Source organism: Eubalaena glacialis, chromosome 12, assembly GCF_028564815.1.
Source record: "Eubalaena glacialis isolate mEubGla1 chromosome 12, mEubGla1.1.hap2.+ XY, whole genome shotgun sequence".
Lineage (NCBI taxonomy): Eukaryota > Metazoa > Chordata > Mammalia > Artiodactyla > Balaenidae > Eubalaena > Eubalaena glacialis.
In genome coordinates, this window is record NC_083727.1 from 34,912,768 (window position 1) to 34,935,811 (window position 23,044).

The following is a 23,044-nucleotide window of genomic DNA, read 5'->3' on the forward strand; positions in this document are numbered from 1 at the left end:
TGTAGCTATACAGGAAATTGCTGGGTTTGGGTAATTGAGTCCCTGAGGTGGGTACCTGGCAGATGTGAAATATGTGCTATCCAATCGCAAAAGCCCTATTATATCTTGAAATAGTTTCACTGGAAGATATAACAATCCATTTACATTTCTGTAAGGGGCCATGAGAACTTAGGGTATTGACTGGCTGCTTTTGAATGAAAGCTTTATCTTTGTGCTTACCTGCATGGCTGGTTTACAGTATATGGAAAGAAAAATGCCACAGCATCTTCTAAGATGTACTTCAAAGCCAGAGGCTGCTCATGTTTTAAAATGCTCTTCTCGTCTTCTAGTTTATTTTTACCTAAGTGGGAGTTGGCTGCCCACTTCCCACCCACACATCATTCCATGCCACTACCATGATGGGACTGCTCAAAAAAGAGACAACCATGGAAGTTTTATTCCATTCTGGGTATAAAGTAGCATGGTTCAGTGTTTGGGTATTCATCTTTAGAAAGGTGAGAGATTCCAAATTAACTTTTGTTACTTGGTCTGTGGTATGAGAGAAGTGTTAATGAATGTCTGTTACTTACAAAGAATTTTCTCTGGCACTCTTTAAAAGCTTTGATATGAATTTTCTCTTCTAATTGCTAATATATCTACATGTGGTTTAATCAAAGTACAGAGTAGCAAGAATATATTTCACAGTTATCTTGGAAAAAAGTTTTAAAATTGACATGGCTCCTGTCAGCAGAGGCTGGTAATCCTGATAGACTTAACAGCAATTGCTTTTAGGAAATCAAAGTCCCTTTGAGCCTTTATGGGAATGTGAAACAGTTTCTTGGAGCTTACTAGGAAGGCTTCAGGTCACAGTTAAGTAATAGAAGTGCAGATTTTCATTTTTAATTACTAATTTCCCCCTCAATGCTTTATTTTGTTTAATTTAAAAATAATAAATGCCTAAGAGAAAAGTATATAAAGTCTTGGTTTATCAATCTATAGAACTGCTCAAGATGGAGTTACAAATACACCTTGAAAACAAATAGCCTCTGTTTTGTTCACTGTCTTTAACATCTTTTCCAACCTCTTGTACATTCAAAGATATAAGCTGAATGAACTAAATCCCTAAGGAATGAGGTGCAGACCTAGCGCTGTGTTCCACACCCTAGCACCACCCCACGACATTTAAAAACAGAAGAAAAAGAGATTTTTTAAATTCTGAAATGTCTTGTCTTTTACCATTTCTACTTCTACTTCCTCAATCCCATCTGTCTAGCAAGAGGAGGAAAATAATCCCACCAAGAAATATTTAATCCCTAACAACTAAATTAAAAAGGAGAAAAGAACAGATAAAATATGCTGCAAGTGTGATGCAATTTTTTGATGATCTTTCTAACTTTCATCATTTAGCTCTTTAGTCATGCTGGGATCCAAGTGAAAGTATGTAATGTTCAGCTTTGGTCTGAGTCTACAGCTACGAGGTGAAAATGAAATTTATATTTGGGGGACATCATCCCTGGTGGTGCAGTGGATGAGACTCCGTGCTTCCAATGCAGGGGGCCTGGGTTCGATCCCTGGCCAGGGAACTAGATCCCACATGCCTGCCGCAACTAAGAGTTCGCATGCCACAGCTAAGGAGGCTACATGCCTCAAATAAGGAACCCTGGAGCCACAACTAAGGAGCCAGCGCTCCACAACTAAGGAGCCTGCCTGCTGCAACTAAGACCTGGTGCAACCAAATAAATAAATAAATATATTTTTTTAAAAACAGAAAGAAATTTATATTTGGGTCTGATTTGTATTAGCTTTGCAAATACATTTTTCTTTCTGATCATTCAGAAAGTACAGTTAATGCAAATAGAATGCTATACTGCTTGTCCCAGACAAGATAGCCTGTTTCATTACAAGGTGAAGACAGATACCTACACCTTTAGAAAATACTAAAATTTTTAAAAGTTATTTTACATTTTTTAAAAATCTCTGCGTGAACATAAATAAAAAATCATGTCCTTAATACCGCTATTCTATTCTTTATAAACCTGTTTTATAACCCCAGATTGATCTTCATACTAGTTATAGTTTATGAAATATCTATAACTGACCATTTTCTTTCATTTTCTTTTTTTTACTCCCTCAGGAAACTAAAACCCAGTGTGTAAGAATTGCTACCAAAGGTAAGAGGTTTGCTTTTTTTTTTTTCCCCCAAATTCCATTCGCCAACTTTCTAAAATGAAAGAGCTTTGTTCCCTGTTTCAGGGCTAATTAAATGTGGCACTTCTATTACAGAGTATTTGTAGTAGGGCCTAGTTAAACTGCCAGCCAAGTTCTCTGACTCACTTGGGTGTCTTTAACATGTAATGGAGTGATACTTTCCATCCTCTAGTATTTGACTGGAGGAATCTTGTTTTGAGAATAGGAAAGATTTAGAAAACTTTAGAAGGACTTGTTTCTGCCATTTAGTATCTGAAAGGTCTTGTGCTGCTGATCAGCCAACATATTAGGAAAAGCTCAGCAATATCAGCTGAAAATAGCATATTCCTTATTTAAAAACCTCTGTTACTTTCTGTGGTAGACAATCAAACACAAAAAGACGGGGCTAGTCTAGGCATATGCAAGGGTATGGACAGAGACGGGTCCATATTGGTGGTGCAGTTTGATTGAAGATGCTTTACCTTTTTTTTATTTAAAAAATTTTTTTAATCCAACTGATGCCAAGAAATTAGATCTGGGAACAGCCAAGGCTGTTCCTCTTGACATTGCATATTATAGTTTAGTTGCCTTGTTTCTTTAAGAGAAAACATTTTCATCTTTGAATGAATATTTAGAGTTCAGAGTGGGAGAAAGTCTCCTGCATTCACAATGTTTATAATCCTTCACTTAAGAGTTATTTGACTGTGCCAGCAAGGGAGAGAGAGCTACTTGGTGTATGTATTCTAGCAAGAGAAATGAGAAAAAGCTGTTCGCATGCAGAGGTAGGGTTCCCAGAGGGTTGGTGCTTTGGGTGGTTTGCTGCCAGAATTAGTATTAGGCCCCCATTTATGAGCAGTAGTTGATTCATTTGGAGTAAAAATGAATGGCCATATTCTGTTTGTGCTGGCATCTTTCCTTTCATCATTTTTCTCCATCTAATCATCAATGTGCTCAATTAAGCATTTGTTTTATACTCTTGATTTGTAAAGGCAATAACAAAAGACTATTCCCTTGACTCATGAGGAGTAATAAGAAAGCTTCACAGAAGAGAAAAAATATACACTTTTTCAATTCAAATACTAAGATTCCTCATGATATTTTAAACAATAAAGCAATCCTAAATGAAGGAAAAGAGAAAGTATATACAGATGCATATAATGTATAGGCATTTATTTTATTTTAAAAACTTGGCATATGGATCAAGAGTTAAAGTTGAAATTTTTAGAAGATAATGGCAGAAGGCATTTAGGACCTATGCTTTTCCGGATTTGAAATAGAACCAGAAATGTAAAATGGTCTCATGTCAGCCTGTGAGAAGTTTTTTAGATATGGATAAATGATTCTAAAATTTAAAATTTTCTTATTCGGCTATTTAATTATTTGCATTTACATAAGCTTAAGTGTCATTTTGTCCCACGCTCAATACAAATAAAATTATGATGACAAATATCATATTATATTTTGACTGCAGGAGAGTTGGGATTATGGAAATTAGATTTACCATGTGGCATAGAATATTTGCCAGAAACTCAGAGGTAGTAAGATAGGGTCCATTTGTGGTAGTTTCTTCTTTACCTAATAATCTAGCCCTGCTGTACATCTGGGTCTCAGGTTGACAGTGTGGTTTACTGCGTGAAAGAAATCTGGCCCCAGACTATCTGGGTTCAAATCCTGACTTTGCCCCTTCTTACTGTTCTTTAAAGTTGAGCAAAATATTTAACCTCTCATTCTAAAAATAAGAATGATAGAGTACCTACCCCTTACTATTATTGTGAAGATTAAAATAATTTATATATACAAAATGCCTGAATAGTACCTAGTATACTATAACTATCAGTTAAGAGTTAACTGCAATTTTATCATCACCATAATTATCATAATCCTTTCGTACCTTGCTTCAGAAGGACATAATCTGTGTTATGTAGTAATGAAAGGAATAAAAATAAAAATGAAACTTAAGTTTTCATGATAGAGATTACTTGGGGAAAAAGTAAGGGTTTTTGTTTTTTTTTTTTAATTTGTTTATTTTTAATATGTTTCTATCCAGATCTAATGTAATGCCTTCTCTGGACACTTAGCATTTTTCTACATAGAAAAAAAACACATTATTAAGGTAAAATTACTTTTTGCCTGACTATGTTTTAAACTAACAGCATACAAGTATGATCAGCTTTGGTATAAAAATTTTCAGTATGCAAATTAAAACGTTTCTGGCAGGGCATGTTGAAGATACACTTATTAAATGACGTAACCATATTGACTAGGAAGGGAAGAAGGAACCTTCTGGGCAAGGAATGATTCAATATTTCACAGGTGTCTAGTATACATAGGCAAAAACCTATTAAGCTGTATACTTAAAATGTGTGCACTGGGGCTTCCCTGGTGGCACAGTCGTTAAGAATCTGCCTGCCAATGCAGGGGACACGGGTTCGAGCCCTGGTCAGGGAGGATCCCACATGCCCCAGAGCAGCTAGGCCCCTGCACCACAACTACTAAGTCTGCGCTCTAGAGCCTGCGCACCACAACTACTGAGCCCATGTGCCAAAACTACTGAAGCCCACGTGCCTAGAGCCTATCCTCCTCAACAAGAGAGGCCACTGCAATGAGAAGCCTGCGCACCACAACGAAGAGTAGCCCCCACTCGCCGTAACTAGGGAAAGCCCGCGCGCAGCAACAAAGACCCAACACAGCCAAAAATAAATAAAAATATAATAAATAAATTTTGTTTTAAATGTGTGCACTGTACTAACTTAGGGCACTGGAAATTCTTGTGGGAAATGTGAAAGAATTTAAAAGCCAAAAACAAGTAGCCCACACACTAGAATAGCATGATCATTTTGAAAATATTTTGACTTGTGAAAATTATTCTAAAAAATTTCCAATGTAATGGATTGTTTCCTGCCTTCTTGGAAGTCACACCTGTTGGTAGCCAACAAAAAAAGAGAATACAGACGTTGACTTGACTGGTAAAGAAAACATATGAATAATCAACGTCATAATGTCTAAAATAAATAGTGATGTGAATATATATTATGAGACAAAAGAAGCGTTCTGGGAGTTAGGTTCATTGCAGTTGGGATCATTGGTCCTGCTCTCTGACTCACATTTAGTTAAGAAGTCCTTGAGAAGATATGTGTCAGGAATGGAGTGGAAGGGTTAATCTAAATTATACTGGAAATTATGAAAGTCATACCGTTTATAAAATAGCATATCCAAAACCAAAATTGTAAACATACGAAAAGGAATTTAGTCCGCTGCTATCTTTGGAAAGCAAAAAGGAGAATAAGTCTCAGGAAAGGTTTCTTTTGTACATCAAGAAAAAGGGCCAAGCTTGGAAAGTCACTTGTCCAGTGAAGAGCGTCGTGCAACTTGCATGCTCAACATGTATAGGCACAAGTCTCTCTGACCACTGAAAGAACTGACCACTGATATCAGTTTGCTTTATGTCTTTTTACATATAATTGATAACAATGCTCGAAACTGGTATACACCCACAAAATTATTTGTAAATTAGCAGCTAAGAATCTTGTGCCATGGTGCCATAAAGAATGTGTACCACTATAACTTTTATTTTTTTCTCAAGGAAACTCTTCAGTGAGTGATATTTTAATGGTTAGATTTAAATATGAAAATATTATATGATTATAATAGAAATTACTCAGTGGGTTTTCAAAAGTAGTTCTCAGGAAATATGCTTTATCCATATTAAACTAACAAGAGATGCATTTCAATTGAATTTTTATTTTATCTTGGTCAATAATATCTAGCATATTATGTCATTTAAAATGTTCTCAATATATAAATAATCATTTATGGAACCACATACTCAATTTACATAAAATTATTCTATAAGCAAGCAAGCATTGATAAGTAATCAAGATATCAAATAATGCCCTAGAATAAAACTAAGAAATAAGACCAATAGTATATGAAATTGAAAGTATTATAATCTGTTTATATAAGTAGTTTACATTTCGAAACTATTTTGATTGTGTCCAATTTCCCCTCATCTGCATTTCTGTTTTTTTTTTAGAAGAAAACTGGTAACTTAAAATTTTAATTTCGATGGAAGTTCCTATGTTGGTAAAATCTGTCCATTTCCAATAAAAGCTATCAAGTTTAATAGAATAGAAAAGTGTAATATAAGTAAATTTATTTGAACATAGCATTTAAGGTGAAAAAGAGGATTTTTTTCTTAAGTTAATGAAATACAGCTACTTTTTATGTTGTGACAAACCCTTAAGTTTTCACGTCAAGAATGGATTTTATTCCAAATCTCCATTTGTAAATAGTTTGCTTTGGCAAACTGCTGTTTGTCTACCCATTAACCATTCTTTGACTTCTTCCCGTTTCATTTGGATATCAATATGCCAGTCATGTATTTAGCATTTATTTAATGCCTGTTATACACCAAACAATGTTCTAGGCCTTGGGGATAGAGCAGTAAATAAATATAGACAAAGCCCTAACTTCTATGAACTTAAATCCCAGCAGAGGGAAACAGACCAGACACAAATTCTTTGCAGAGAAATAAAGCAGTACGTGAGGATAGGGAATGCTGGGACTTGTGTCTAGGGCATTGCTATTTTGTATACAGTTATCAGAGAAAGACACACTGGTGAGGTGAAGGAAATGAGGGAGGGACCCATGTAGGGGAGCAGCTTTCACGGCAGAAGGAACACATGCAAAGACCTTGAGGGGAAAGTACCTTCGCTGCTCAGGGAAGGTGGGCTCAGACTCAGGGGATGAATCAGATTGGTCTTAATTAGCGATTCTCAAACTTTAGCTTGAGTCAGAATTACCTGGAGGGCTTGTTAAAGCGGATTGTTGAGCCTCAACTCCACAATTTCTGCATCAGTAGTCCTGGAGAGGGCCTCAAGAATGTGCATTTCTCACAGGTTTGCAGCTGAGACTGATGCCATGGCTCAGGTGACTACACTTTGACAATCACTGGCCTTCCAAGAAAATTTTTTCTTCCTGACTTTTGGAAAGGAGAGATAGCAGAGACTACCCCCAACCCATCCATCTTATTTTGAGCATTATTTAGTAAGGATGTGATATTTAGAAAGTTGAGAACCAAATTGGCTAAAAAGAGGAGAACATCAAAGAAAACAAATAAGCCAACTCAAAGCCCTAACAACTCTGAGCTGAGATACCCGTTGCTGGAACTCCTTAACTCCAAATATTTATGTGCGAAAAAAATAAATATCCTTATTATCAAAACCACTACTGGTGGGTAATCTGTTACCTGCAGCAGGTAGTGTCTGAACTGACATTTGATTTTTATTTCCCCTTAGGAATAATAATGAAAAATAGTAGTTTGGTTCCAAGATGAGGTATAAAGGACCAGCTATTTCATGGAACGATTGGAAGAGAGCACTTAAAGTCCATATAACTCAATCATTGACCTTTAAAAGTAGGGAATCTCCTGTTAGGTGTCAGTCTAGAATATCAGGAGCCCGTTTGTTGCCTTGGCATAGGTACTTTGGTAGGATTATCCTTACTTGGTCCTCGAAGGAGCTGGAAAGGAGGAACCCACATGTTTCTTCTAGAAGCCATGGAAAGAAGAGAATTCCAAACACTAAAGCAAGCATATGTCCATTCATCCATTCATTTAATATCAGCTTATTTATTCTTTTGATAAACCCAAAGTTGACCTGTGATTGTGAAAGGTGTTGGTTTAACTCTTTTGTATATTCCCATCCTGGGAATGGTCTAAATCAGATCATTATTAATTCAGAATATTACTTATATTAAACAGTGATGATATAGGTCTTTGCCAACCCCTCAAAATATCTTGACTTCACTGCTAGCATGCATTTTAAACATGCATTCCAATATTAAGAAAAATTCGCTTGTCACAAAAGAGTAGGTGTGCATGGAAGATTTTATCCAATATATATGGAAGCATACAAACACTGGTAATATTTTATTTACTTTATTCTTTCTTCCTTCCTTTGCTATTTATTCCCTAATTACTGGATAAAGAATAGTTTCTTAAAAAACATTTGCTTCATAGTTTTAGTTTTGTCTTATGCTCCTTTTGTCAAAATTTTTTTTTTTGGTGCCCTTTTCTCTGAGTGTGCAGATGGATGAAAGTGCCTTATTTTAAGTGATCAGGCATTCAAAAATAACAAGCATGAGAAGAAGAAGAACACTTAGCCTGTCAAGAAGTTACAGTAATACCATGGAAGCTCCATTTGGTTGTACCATGTGTGTAGAATCTTTCTGACTGAATTCATTCCCACCATATTTATCACACATGAACTTGAGTACATCTCAACAATCTCGGCTCTTAAATTGCACTCTTGGGCAGTATCCTTCACAGCTGCAGAGAAGGGGGATTTGAAAGTAGGGGTGAGGTCTGAAGAAAAAAATATATTTAATTGGATTTCAGGCTCTAAAATCCTAACCTTAATTTCTTAAATTTTACGAAGATGCTTTAGATTTTGCCAGCTACATGTTGAAGGAAATGGTAAAGCATCAGGAAGAAATTTTCAGATCCATTTATACCGCTTTTTATGCTGATGAAAACTAAGGTCAACTGTGATACTTTAGTCTGGCTATTAAGAAATTCTGGGTAGGGGTGGGGCTTTTCTTGGTCCTGAGGATAGAATTAGCTTTGAGGAAGCTGCCAGCTCTTCTGAAAAATTGTAATCAGCAAGAATAACTTTGTTGTTCTTCCTCTGAATGCCTAAGTACTTTGGCTGGTACTCACACTCCTTTCTCTCTCAAAGGAAAAGAATGTGCATCATTCTTCTTGCCTATTGTATCTATGTACTCGTTTTCAAAAATTAATCTGATTTGGGGTTTCATTTTTCTTCAACTCAGAAAGGAGGGAATTGCAGGAAAGTATATTGGTAATAGACTACAGCCCGAGGAAAATGAAAGTATATCTAAGTGAAACCAAGCAGGGAGGAAGTACAATTTTAATAAAGCTTAAATCAGTGATTCATGGCTTGGAACTAACCTCTGTCAGGCAGCAGTATTTCCTGGTGCTCTGTCAAAGGCCTTATCATTGTAAATTCTTTTTTTTTTAATACAGAGAAAGTTACTAAAAATTAACAGCTAGTAGATTTTTTTCAACTTATTTGCAAAACTAAAATATTCCTTTGCTTTTAAAAAACTAGAGTAGAAGAAAAGCATAATATTTCTACAGTGAAGTCAAAGGCTAATGATTCTCCAAATTATATATTATTCCAAAATTTCTTAGGATGAAGAACTGTCTAGATGGAGTGTAAGGTTTATGAGGGTAGAGGTAACATCCGCTTACATTTGTGAAGTCCATGCCTGATATTTAATATAAATGCAGTCTCTTTGGAATGAATGAATATTACTGTCCAGAATTATTTCACTTTTCAATGCCTTGAAGATATATTAGTCGTCTTCTTTTACTACGGCTTTGTTTTATTGACATACTTTAGTAATAATCTGAAGTGTTTCTTTTTAATCTACAGAAAAAGAAAAAAATTAATGAATAAAAAGTTTGCCCTCTTGGTATTCCAAGTCAGTTTTTGCTTCCCTTCCATCTAAACTATACTACAGTCTTAGAATGGAAAAAAAATTATGTAGAAAGAAAAGTTTTGCTTGAGTTATTCATTTTATTTTTTCTTATATTAATTTTTACCTTTTTACTTTATGAGGAGAGTAGGTTTAAAAAGTAGTTAAAGACTAGAAAAAATAGAATAAAAATTGTGTATGTAATGTAAATATGTATACTGTATAAGTATTCTGCTAAAGTAATGGGCAGTTTTCAAAAACAGAAAAGTTAGTGATGGGAAATTTCTGGCTAGTGATGATTTTTAATGCATTTTAAGAGCCAATTGAACTTTATTAACTTATTATTATACTTATTTCTTATAATTTTTAGCAGTTGTACATTAAGAAAATATTACTAGTTTACTTTGCAGACATTTTAGAAATTTCAAGAGCATTTCCTCTATTTTTGTAACAAACTATTTTTGAAATTGAAAATAATGCTTACATACACACACCTGTTATATACAGAATATTAACATGAGCCAGGAATGCAGGTGGCCTCAGGAAACTAGAAAGGACAAAGAAACGATTTTCCCCTTTGAGCCTCCAGAAGGAACACAGGCCTGCCAAACCTCAATTTCAGTGCCATAACATTCATTTAGGACTTCTGACATCTAGAACCATAGATAATAAATTTGTGTTGTTTTAACTCACGAATGCATGGCAATTTGTTACAGCATAAAAAGTAACTAATACAGATTTTGGTGCCTGGAAGTGGGGTCCTGCTGTAACAAATACCTAAAAATATGGACATGACTTTGGAAGTGGGCAGGGGCAGGGGCTTGGAAGAATTTTGAGGAGCAGGACAGAAAAAGCTTGAATTGCCTTTAACATACTGTCAGTAGAAACGTGAATGCTGAAGTGTCTACTGACAAGGGCTCAGAAGAAAATGAGGAACATGTTGCTGGAAACAGGAAGAAAAAGGATCCTTTTTATGTGCCAGAAATTTAGCTGAATTGTGTCCTGCAGTTATATGGGAAGCAAAATTTGTAAACGATGAATTTGGATATGTAGGTGAGGAGATTTCTAAGCACTGTTGAAGGTGCAACCTTCCTGCAAACACACACGTTCACACACACACATTTATTATTTGTTGATATTATTATCTTTATATAGTGGCAGTACAGATTCCCTATTTTAATCCTTTGATTTTGAACAAGGCAAATGCTAAACAATAGAAAACTTAAATTATTTTTATTCTTAGTAATTAAAAACAGGTCTTTAGAGTGAATCCCCACATCAAAAGGATTACGTTAGTTTTATTGCAGTATTATGGTAACATGAGCTCTGCCTCTCTTTTTTTTCTGTATTTATCCGATTGTAGGAATAAAAGATTAAAATCCAGTTTGGCCTCATTGAAACACATTTGCAGAGTGTTATAGAGCATTGGTTTATGATTATTGCTCCATAATACACAAAGTATTCTTTATCCCCTATCAGTTTAGTGTCTGAAATTATGCATTCTATTCAGTTTTTAATGAAATGTGGATTACTTTAAAGATTATCTCTCTGATTTAATAAATGGCATTAGAGTAGAAACTTAATTGGATCTTTCTTGAATGAGCAGTGACCACTATGTGTGACTGATAGGAGGAAAAGACAGTGAATGACGTTTTTTAATTTGTTTTATGTGTTTAAAACTTTTAGATTAGTAAAGTGGGTATTTTTGTGATCAGTTTTCTCAAGTAAATTATGTAGCACCTATTACCCTTGTAAAAATCATGGTAAAATTCTAATTTCTTTTAAAAATAAAAATTTCTCAGATTTTCTGAAATTGAGACATTAAAAATGCCCCATACTTGAACACATATAATTTAGTGTGTTTTCATTTTAAAGAGAGAAAATGAATGTTATCACCCAAACATCGAAATAGTTCTAGATTTGTCACCTTCCGTTTTTTACACGAATTTCAACTGAACTTTAAAATTCGGAATCTTATTCACTTCTTTCATTGTCTACCCTTTATTCCAAGAGCCCCTGCTGAATTTACTGGCAAAGAGATTACCACTTCCGCATCCTTGCTTTAGGAAATGCAGAAATTCATGTTTGTAAATATGATGCTAGAGGTGACAAAGTGATTATCACCACATTTTGTATATCCCTGGTGGTAGCAGAAGGAAGTTTACAGTTTAAGTATCACTGGCATTTCATGAAATATACAAATTGTCCTTTTAAACCAGTGTTACTCTTCCTGATAGATGTTTGTGTGTGCAGGTGTGCCTTCCATATTGTAAATTCAAAATGACAGTGTTTTCTTTGCTGGCTGTTGCTGTTATTTACAACACCTGGCTTTACATCTGTGCCTTTAAAGTCCCAGTCTTTGCCTTTGAGGAAACCATCAATTCTTGTATACCTCCTGCTTTCTTGGTCTCTTTGCTGCTATTCTTTCCCAGGTGAAAATCCAACTAGGCTATGCCTTTGAGGTAGGGTTTCACTCTACTAGTAAAACTTTCCTCTGCTCTCCCTGATACCATCATCTCAGTTCTGACTCCTTTATAAAAAGCTGCTTTGTATTGGCCAGGTATTCTTCTGACATATTCAGCCAGTAGGGGAGATAGTTTGAAGTAAACGTGGTTCATTGGTGGTGATCTAACAGTGCACTAAAGACAAGAGCAAATAAGAAAATTTTTGTGGAGAAATAAGGAAGAAAGAAAACTAAAGGTCCTAGGAAGTATGTAGCTAAGACTTCACCTCACATAATTCACCTTTTCTATAGGCTTCCTACCATATCGATTTTCAAAAGTGCTCATGGTAACAACTACTTTTGTTGGTCTGTGATTTTTTTAAATTTAAGTTTCACATCATCATTGTGGCCAATAGTCATCCCTGAACTACATCTTTGTCCATTGCTTAATTCCCTACACCTACCTGTTCCACCAGCTGCTAAACATTGGGAATTTGGTCATCCATCCATAATGTATTTATTGTGTGCTTACTCTCTGTCAGGCACTCAGCCAGATATTGAGCTTCAAGTGAGAGGGTTGTGGGATGAAGAGCAGGACACCTGTATGCAGTTACTATGCAGAGCAGGTTTGGGGTAAAAATAGTCATTGGCCACATCTGTCTTAAATCATGAGCTATCATCTTCTTTAGGGAGATTCCTCAACTCTGCCAGGATCTGTTCTTGGAAATAGGATGCTTCTCTTTTCATTTTGGTAGGATATTTACAGTCTACGTTATAGACTTGCTATAATCTAGAATTAACTAAGAACCTGCATTAAACAAATATCTTCCTGTATGAAAACTATGGAGGTGTTTTTGTTCAGATTTTATGAAACAAGTCACCAATCTAAGGTTGTGTTGTAGATACAAAATTTTACATGTTTACCTAATGTGGGGATCTCTTTCCAGACTTATTTATGATCATAGAGGCATATCTATATTTCTGTTTCTACCTAAAGATAGATTTTTTAAAAATTTGCCATCATCCTAAGAGAGTGGTCTGAAGCTTGCATTTTTTTTTAACACCTTTATTGGAGTATAATTGCTTTACAATGTTGTGTTAGTTTCTGCTGTATAACAAAGTGAATCAGCTATATGTATACATATATCCACATATCCCCTCCCTCTTGCATCTCCCTCCCACCTGCCCTATCCCACCCCTCTAGGTGGTCATAAAGGACTGAACTGATCTCCCTGTGTGAAGCAGCTGCTTCCCACTAGCTATCTGTTTTACATTTGGTAGTGTATATATGTCAGTGCTACTCTCTCACTTGGTCCCAGCTTAACCTTCCCGCTCCCCGTGTCCTTGAGTCCATTCTCTACGTCTGCATCTATATTCCTGTCCTGCTCCTAGGTTCGTCAGAACCATTTTTTTTTTTTTTTTAGATTCCATATATATGTGTTAGCATTTGGTATTTGTTTTTCTCTTTCGAACTTACTTCACTCTGTATGAGACACTCTAGGTCCATCCACCTCACTACAAAAACTCGATTTCGTTTCTTTTTATGGCTGAGTAATATTCCATTGTATATATGTGCCACATCTTCTTTATCCATTCATCTGTTGATGGACACTTAGGTTGCTTCCATGTCCTGGCTATTGTTAAATAGTGCTGCAGTGAACATTGTGGTACATGTCTCTTTTTGAATTATAGTTTTCTCAGGGTATATGCTCAGTAGTGGGATTGCTGGGTCATATGGTAGTTCTATTTTTAGTTTTTTAAGGAACCTCCATACTGTTCTCCATAGTGACTGTATCAATTTACATTCCCACCAACAGTGTAAGAGGGTTCCCTTTTCTCCACACCCTCTCCAACATTTATTGTTTGTAGATTTTTCTGATGATGGCCATTCTGTCCGATGTGCAGTGATACCACGTAGTTTTGATTTGCATTTCTCTAATGATTAGTGATGTTGAGCATCCTTTCATGTGTTTGTTGGCAATCTGTATATCTTCTTTGGAGGAATGTCTATTTAGGTCTTCTGGCCATTTTTGGATTGGGTTGTTTGTTTTTTTGATACTGAGCTGTATGAGCTGCTTGTATATTTTGGAGATTAATCCTTTGTCAGTTGCTTCATTTGCAAATATTTTCTCCCATTCTGAGGGTTGTCTTTTCATCTTGTTTATGATTTCCTCTGCTGTGCAAAAGCTTTTAAGTTTCATTAGGTCCCATTTGTTTATTTTTGTTTTTATTTCCATTTCTCTAGGAGGTGGGTCAAAAAGGATCTTGCTGTGATTTATGTCATAGAGTGTTCTGCCTATGTTTTCCTCTAAGAGTTTGATAGTGTCTGGCCCTACATTTAGGTCTTTAATCCATTTTGAGTTTATTTTGGTATATGGTGTTAGGGAGTGTTCTAATTTCATTCTTTTACATGTAGCTGTCCAGTATTCCCAGCACCACTTATTGAAGAGGCTGTCTTTTCTCCATTGTATACTCTTGCCTCCTTAATCAAAGATAAGGTGACCATATGTGTGTGGGTTTATCTCTGGGCTTTCTATCCTGTTCCATTGTCTATATTTCTATTTTCTTGCCAGTACCATACTGTCTTGATTACTGTAGCTTTGCAGTATAGTCTGAGTCAGGGAGCCTGATTCCTCCCGCTCCGTTTTTCCTAAACAAGATTGCTTTGGCTCTTTGGGGTCTTTTGTGTTTCCATACAAATTGTGAAATTTTTTGTTCTAGGTCTGTGAAAAATGCCATTGGTGGTTTGATGGGGATTTCATTGAATCTGTAGATTGCTTTTGGTAGTACAGTCATTTTCACAATGTTGATTCTTCCAACCCAAGAACATGGTATATCTCTCCATCTGTTTGTATCATCTTTAATTTCTTTCATCAGTATCTTATAGTTTTCTGCATACAGGTCTTTTGTCTCCTTAGGTAGGTTTATTCCTAGGTATTGTATTCTTTTTGTTGCAGTGGTAAATGGGAGTGTTTCCTTAATTTCTATTTCAGATTTTTCATCATTAGTGTATAGGAATGCAGGAGATTTCTGTGCATTAATTTTGTATCCTGCTGCTTTACCAAATTCATTCATTAGCTCTAGTAGTTTCCTGGTAGTGTTTTTAGGATTCTCTATGTATAGTATCATGTCATCTGCAAACAGTGACAATTTTACTTTTTCCTTTCTGATTTAGATTCCTTTTATTTCTTTTTCTTCTCCTATTACTGTGGCTAAACTTCCAAAAGTATGTTGAATAATAATGGTGAGAATGGGCAACCTTGTCTTGTTCCTGATCTTAGAAGAAATGGTTTCAGTTTTTCACCACTGAGAACGATGTTGGCTGTGGGTTTGTCATATATGGCCTTTATTATATTGATGTAGCTTCCCTCTATGCCTACTTTCTGGAGGGTTTTTATCATAAATGCGTGTTGAATTTTGTCGAAAGCTTTTTCTGCATCTATTGAGATGGTCATATGGTTTTTCTCCTTCAAATTGTTAATATGGTGTGTCACATTGATTGATTTGTATATATTGAAGAATTCTTGCATTCCTGGGATAAACCCCACTTGATCATGGTATATGATCCTTTTAATGTTCTGTTGGATGCTATTTGCTAGTATTTTGTTGAGGATTTTTAAATCTATGTTCATCAGTGATATTGGCCTGTAGTTTTCTTTCTTTGTAACGTCTTTGTCTGGTTTTGATATCAGGGTGATGGTGGCCTCGTAGAATGAGTTTGGGAATGTTCCTCCCTCTGCTATATTTTGGAAGAGTTTGAGAAGGATAGGTGTTAGCTCTTCTCTAAATGTTTGATAGAATTCGCCTGTGAAGCCATCTGGTCCTGGGCTTATGTTTGTTGGAAGATTTTTAATCACAATTTCAATTTCAGAGCTTGTGATTAGTTTGTTTATATTGTCTATTTCTTCCTGGTTGAGTCTCAGAAGGTTGTGCTTTTGTAAGAATTTGTCCATTTCTTCCAGGTTGTCCATTTTATTGGCATATAGTTGCTTGTAGTAATCTCTCATGATCCTTTGTATTTCTGCATTGTCAGTTGTTACTTCTCCTGTTACATTTCTAATTCTGTTGATTTGAGTCTTCTCCCTTTTTTTCTTGATGAGTCTGGCTAATGGTTTATCAATTTTGTTTACCTTCTCAAAGAACCAGGTTTTAGTTTTATTAATCTTTGTTATTGTTTCCTTCATTTCTTTTCATTTATTTCTGGTCTGATCTTTATGATTTCTTTCCTTCTGCTAACTTTAGGGTTTTTTTTGTTCTTCTTTCTCTAATTGCTTTCGGTGTAAGGTTAGGTTGTTTATTTGATATTTTTCTTGTTTCTTGAGGTAGGATTGTATTGCTGTAAACTTCCCTCTTAGAACTGCTTTTACTGCATCCCATAGCTTTTGGGTCGTCGTGTTTTCATTGTCATTTTTTTCTAGGTATTTTGGGATTTCCTCTTTGATTTCTTCATTGATCTCTTGGTTATTTGGTAGCATATTGTTTAGCCTCCCTGTGTTTGTATATTTTACAGTTTTTTTCCTGTAGTTGATGTCTAGTCTCATAGCATTGTGGTCGGAGAAGATACTTGATATGATTTCAATTTTCTTAAATTTACCAAGGCTTGATTTGTGACCCAAGATATGATCTATCCTGGAGAATGTTCCATGAGCACTTGAGAAGAAAGTGGATTCTGTTGTTTTTGGATAGAATGTCCTGTAAATATGCATTAAGTCCATCTTGTTTAATCTGTCATTTAAAGGTGTATTTCCTTATTTGTTTTCATTTTGGATGATCTGTCCATTTGTGAAAGTGGGGTGTTAAAGTCCCCTACTATTATTGTGTTACTGTCGATTTCCCCTTTTATGGCTGTTAGCATTTGCCTTATGTATTGAGGTGCTCCTATGTTGGGTGCATAAATATTTACAGTTGTTATATCTTCTTCTTGGATTGATCCCTTGATCATTATGTAGTGTCCTTCCTTGTCTCTTGTAACATTCTTTATTTTAAAGTCTACTTTGTCTGATATGAGAGTTGCTCTTCCAGCTTTCTTTTGATTTCCATTTGCATGGAATATCTTTTTCCATCCCCTCACTTTCAGTCTGTATGTATCCATAGGTCTGAAGTGTGTCTCTTATAGACAGCATATATATGGGTCCTGTTTTTCTATCCATTCAGCCAGTCTTTGTCTTTTGGATGGAGTGTTTAATCCACTTACATTTAAGGTAATTATCAATATGTATGTTCCTCTTACCATTTTCTTAATTGTTTTGGGTTTGTTTTTGTAGGTCTTTTCCTTCTCTTGTTTCCTGCCTAGAGAAGTTCCTTTAGCGTTTGTTGTAAAGCTGGTTTGGTGGTGCTGAATTCTCTTAGCTTTTGCTTGTCTGTAAAGGTTTTCATTTCTCTGTTGAATCTGAATGAGATCTTGCTGGGTAGAGTAATCTTGGTTGTAGGTTATTTCCTTTCATCACTTTAAATATGTCCTGCCACTCCCTTCTGGCTTGCGGAGTTCCTGCTGAAAGATCACCTGTTAACCTTATGGGATTCCCTTGTACGTTATTTGTTGCTTTTCTCTTGCTGCTTTTAATATTTTTTCTTTGTATTTAATTTTTGATAGTTTGATTCATATGTGTCTTGGCGTGTTTCTCCTTGCATTTATCTTGTATGGGTTTCTCTGCGCTTCCTGGACTTGATGGACTATTTCCATTCCCTTGTTAGGGAAGTTTTCAACTATAATCTCTTCAGATATTTTCTCAGACCTTTTCTTTTTCTCTTCTTCTGGGACGCCTATAATTCAAATGTTGGTGCGTTTAATGTTGTCCCAGAGGTTTCTGAGACTGTCCTCAATTCTTTCCATTCTTTTTTCTTTATTCTGCTCTGTGGTAGTTATCTCCACTATTTTATCTTCCAGGTCACTTATCTTTTCTTCTGCCTCAGTTATTCTGCTATTGATTCCTTCTAGAGAATTTTTAATTTCATTTATTGTGTTGTTCATCATTGTTTGTTCGCTGTTTAGTTCTTATAGGTTAAATGTTTCTTATATTTTCTCCAATCTATTTCCAAAATTTTGGATCATCTTTAGTGTCATTACTCTGCATTCTTTTTCAGGTAGACTGACTATTTTCTTCTTCCTTTGTTTGGTCTGGTGGGTTTTTACCTTGCTCCTTCATCTGCTGCATATTTCTCTGTCTTCTCATTCTGTTTAACTTACTGTGTTTGGGGGTCTCCTATTCGCAGGCTGCAGGTTTATAGTTCCCATTGTTTTTGGTGTCTGCCCCCAGTGGGTGAGTTTGGTTCAGTGGCTTGTGTAGGCTTCCTGGTGGAGGTGACTCGTGCCTGTGTTCTGGTGGGTGCGGCTGGATCTTGTCTTTCTGGTGGGCAGGGCCACATCTGATGGTGCGTTTTGGGATGTCTTTGAAGTTAGTACGATTTTAGGCAGCATCTCTGCTAATGGACAGGGTTGTGTTCCTGTCTTGCTAGTTGTTTGGCTGGGGCATCCAGCACTGGAGCTTGCTCTCCATTGCGTGGAGCTGGGTCTTAGCACTGAGACGGAGATCTCTGTGAGAGCTCTCTCTGATTGATATTATGTGGGGCAGGGAGGTTTCTGGTGGTCAAGTGTCCTGAACTCGGCTCTCCCACCTCAGAGGCTGAGGCCTGACACCAGGCCGGAGCACCACAACCCTGTCAGCCACATGGCTCAGGAGAAAAGGCAGGAAAAAAGAAAGAAAAAATAATAATAAATTTTAAAAAAATTATTAAAATAAAAAAATTTAAATAATAATTTTTTAAAAGGAGAGCAACCAAACCAATAAACAAATCCACCCATGATAACAAGCGCTGAGAACTATACTAAAATAAACATGAATATCAGAAACAAATCAGTTGCAGACAGCAAACCCAAGTCTACAATTGCCCCCAAAGTCCACCGCCTCAATTTTGGGATGATTCGTTGTCTATTCAGGTATTCCACAGATGCAGCATACATCAAGTTGATTGTGGGGATTTAATCTGCTGCTCCTGAGGCTACACGGAGAAATTTCCCTTTCTCTTCTTTGTTTGCACCGCTCCTGGGGTTCAGCTTTGGTTTTAGCCCCACCTCTGCGTCTAGGTCACCCTCAGGCATCTGTTCCCACCCAGACAGGACGGGGTTAAAGCAGCTGTTGATTAGGGGGCCCTTGCTTATTCAGGCCGGGGGGGAAGAGAGGGGTATGGTAGTTATAATTGGAATGTGAGGCTAGCCTGCAGCGGCAGAGGCCGGCATGATGTTGAAACAGCCTGAGGCGCTCCGTGTGTTCTCCTGGGGAAGTTGTCCCTGGATCACGGGACCCTGGCAGTGGCGGGCTGCACAGGCTCCAGGGTTGGGGTGGGGGGGCGGATAGTGACCTGTGCTCGCACACAGGATTCTTGGTGGCTGCAACAGCAGCATTAGCGTTGCATGCCCGTCTCCAGGGTCTGCGCTGCTAGCCGCAGCTCGCGCCTATCTGTGGAGCTCATTTAGGCGGTGCTCTACCTTCTGTGGGCAGACAGGGAAGGAATCCCCTCTCCTCGCACACCCCGAAACAATGGTCTCTTGCCTCTTAGGCAGGTCCAGAGTTTTTCCCGGACTCCCTCCTGGCTAGCTGTGGCGCACTAGCCCCCTTCAGGCTGTGTTCACGCAGCCAACCCCAGTCCTCTCCCTGGGGTCTGACCTCTGAAGCCCGAGCCTCAGCTCCCAGCCCCTGCCCACCCCGGCGGGTGAGCAGACAAGCCTCTCCTCTCAGGAGTGCTGGTCGGCACAGATCCTCTGTGTGGGAATCTCTCCGATTTGCTCTTGGCACCCCTGTTGCCGCGCTCTGCTCCGTGGCTCTGAAGCTTCCCCCACGCCACTCCCCGTCTCCACCAGTGAAGGGGCTTCCTAGTGTGTGAGAACTTTTCCTCCTTCACAGCTCCCTCCCAGAGGTGAAGGCCCCGTCCCTATTGTTTTGTCTCTGTTTTTTGTTTTTTCTTTTGCCCTACCCAGGTACGTGGGGATTTTCTTGCCTTTTGGGAAGTCTGAGGTCTTCTGCCAGCGTCCAGTAGGTGTTCTGTAGGAGTTGTTCCACATGTAGATGTATTTTTGATGTATTTGTGGGGAGGAAGGTGATCTCCACTTCTTACTCCTCCACCATCTTGAAAGTCCCCCCCTGAAGCTTGCATTTTTTAACTTAAAATGTCTTGGACATATTTTCAATTTAGAAAATACAGATATTCCAATGTGTGAATGTATGTTTAATCCTTCCCCTATTGATGGACATTTAGGATGTTCAAAAGTGTTACTATTACATACAATAGTGAATTAAACGTTGTTGGCTAAGATGTTTATATTTTCTGTTATAGGACAAATTCCTAAAAGTGATATTTCTAAGTCATATATATATGTTAAAATATTACAAATTACAGTCAAAAAGAATTATATAAATTTACATTTCAAACAGTATATTAGAATGCTGGTTTCTCCATACCCTTATCACTACTAACTGATACCAGTCTTTTAAGATTTTGCTTGTCTAATGGGTTTTATTGTTAAATGATCCACATAATGATACCACTGATTGTTGCTTTAAAACCATCCCGTAAAGAATGAAGAGATGATCACAGGAACACAGTTAACTATTTATGTGGTGAATTTTGTTTCAAGTTGATGAATGAAAAAAATTAACAAACATTCCAAAGTCTTTTATTGAGGTCTGCTGCTTTGAGAAAACCTGGAAATACTTCAGTTTGCTTTGAAATATCTTCAAGTGCATAGCGGTTTTGTAACATTTCCTGAGCTACAATAGATTGTAAACTATCTTGGTTTATGATACGCTTTTATTAATCACTGACCATCTGATTTCAGAATTCTTCAGACATTCTCACAGTGAGTGGGGCAGTATTCATAGGAGTTGTGAAAAGTGTCCTTTTTTTTATTCTTTAAAAGCAAACAAAATGTGTCAAAAAATAATCAAAGTGGAGGAAATCATGAGTAGCCACAGGAATAAGTTGGGATTCATTTGGTAAGCTGGTTGGCAGAGGCAAATGTGGAGAGTATTTTTAAATTCACTGCTAAGAAAAATTTTTAATCCAGTTTAAAGTAGCTATTTGAAAAAGTCACACAATACTTTGCAGAGTGACAACAAGACAAATGTCACAACAATCATAAAAAAATACATAAAGTACATTAGTATTTTAAACTTCTCCTGGAAAAAAAATGGTTACATCTCTTTTAAGATATATATATCCAAGCTGAAAAAAAGTTAGAAAAATATGCACATCACCAGCTAAGTTCAGTTTGAATTGTGTTTACCAGATGTTTGGATAGAAATCTTTTTCAGTGTTCAATATATGATGTCTGTGAAACATTGCTGTAAAACATCTAAGCTGTATATCCTGTTTGTTGATAAAGAACATATGTTTTGGGGAATCGGTGTTAAAACCACATGGAAATTTATTGTAAAGCAAAAATTACAGTTTTACTCTCAATATAATAATTGTTTTAAAATTCTTAAAAAAACAAAGCGAAATTTCACCATGATATATACAGTCGTCTAAAGTAATATATTGCAGAGAAAATATAAGAATATTTCACACTGCTAAACTGTGGATTACTTCTATTTCAGAGGAATTCAGTTTTAGACCTGCCCAAATAACCTGTGATGTGCTCATCTCCCTGATCTCTTGTCATGATCACAAGATATTTATTTACTGAAATTATGCTAAAAATGATTTCTGCAGATGCCTAAAACATGACTTCCTTCTCTCTATTTTTCTGTATCGAAATAAAGACTTCATTGAAATAAATATGTACTAAAATCCTAATTATGCTAGACTTACATGTGTTAGTGTCATATGAATAATAAAATCTAAATTTGATTTTCTAAATATTTTAAGTAAGCGTCTTAAGCCTTGATAGGCCAAGGTCCAGGAGACTCTGAGAAGTCTGGAGCCTCAGGTGGAAAACTCTCTCAGAAGACCGACTTGCCCCGCATTTTCTTCATGCTTTTATTTGGATTCATTCACAGGAACAGTTGCTCATCATGCAGGGTATCGGGAAATGACCTAAATTAACTTTTCTGCAGGAAGTAGAAGGACCTCAGGATAGGAGACTCCAGTTTCAAATTTCCCCTGAGATGTAAATTAATTCAGTCTTTATCTGGGATGACTTAAACGACTTAGTATATAATGTCTTTTGTTTCTCCCAAAGAGGATCTATGAGCATCAGAGACCCAGGTCTAGTGATCAGATACACAGGACTGCTTACTGAGAGGAGGCAGAAAAATCTGATCAGCTCAAGATAAAAGGGTGGGGGCGGGTGGCACTGTGAACAAGACTCAAAACTAAAAGACTGAGTTAGGAGGAAGACTGAAAGAAATCAGGTCATTAATTTAAAAAGAGAGAAAAAGGGATTATCGGTAGTCCTTTTCAAGTAACCTTTATAATTTTGTGAGGTACCTATTTTTTTTTGGCCATTTTGTTAATTCTTTATTTCCTATATTTATTTCAATATGTTATTAAGAATGTGTCATGCTGTGTATTAAGTATAAACAGTCTCAGGAGAACAAAGATGAATGAGATATGTTTATTGATCCGTAGGCACTGACACCCTACTTTTCTACATTCTTTTTCTTGCCATTTTCCATTGATGAAGGTTATTTATCTTCTCTTTTGTTTATGGCTTGTAACTATCATTTCCCCTCTTAAATATTTTTTTGGTAATAATTTCTTACCTATAAAGGTAGTGTTCTTTATACAACTATGTTACTAGCAGCCAACTTAGAGTTTGGTTATCTGAAAAACTGTTTGTCTCCAAAGATCTCCTGAATGGAGCTGCTCCCAGGACCATGATGTGGCCACCACAGAGTATAAGATCTTGTAAAACTCAGTGGTTTTGTTGAACTCATTCTCCCTCAGCCCTTGGATTCCCTGTGCCTTAATTGCCTGGACCTCTTTTTGTTCATATTT

General features: G+C 36.7%; 1 protein-coding gene across 2 annotated transcripts in view; it reads left to right on the top strand.

Annotated features, from left to right (window-relative positions):
* The window catches only part of PTPRK (protein tyrosine phosphatase receptor type K), a 569,495-nt gene that overhangs the window by 473,906 nt on the left and 72,545 nt on the right, over window positions 1-23,044 (top strand). For both annotated transcript variants that reach the window (XM_061207553.1, XM_061207554.1), the window contains exon 13: window positions 2,114-2,150. In XM_061207553.1, the coding sequence (XP_061063536.1) occupies window positions 2,114-2,150 (37 nt within the window). The remainder of the gene's footprint in view (window positions 1-2,113; window positions 2,151-23,044) is intronic.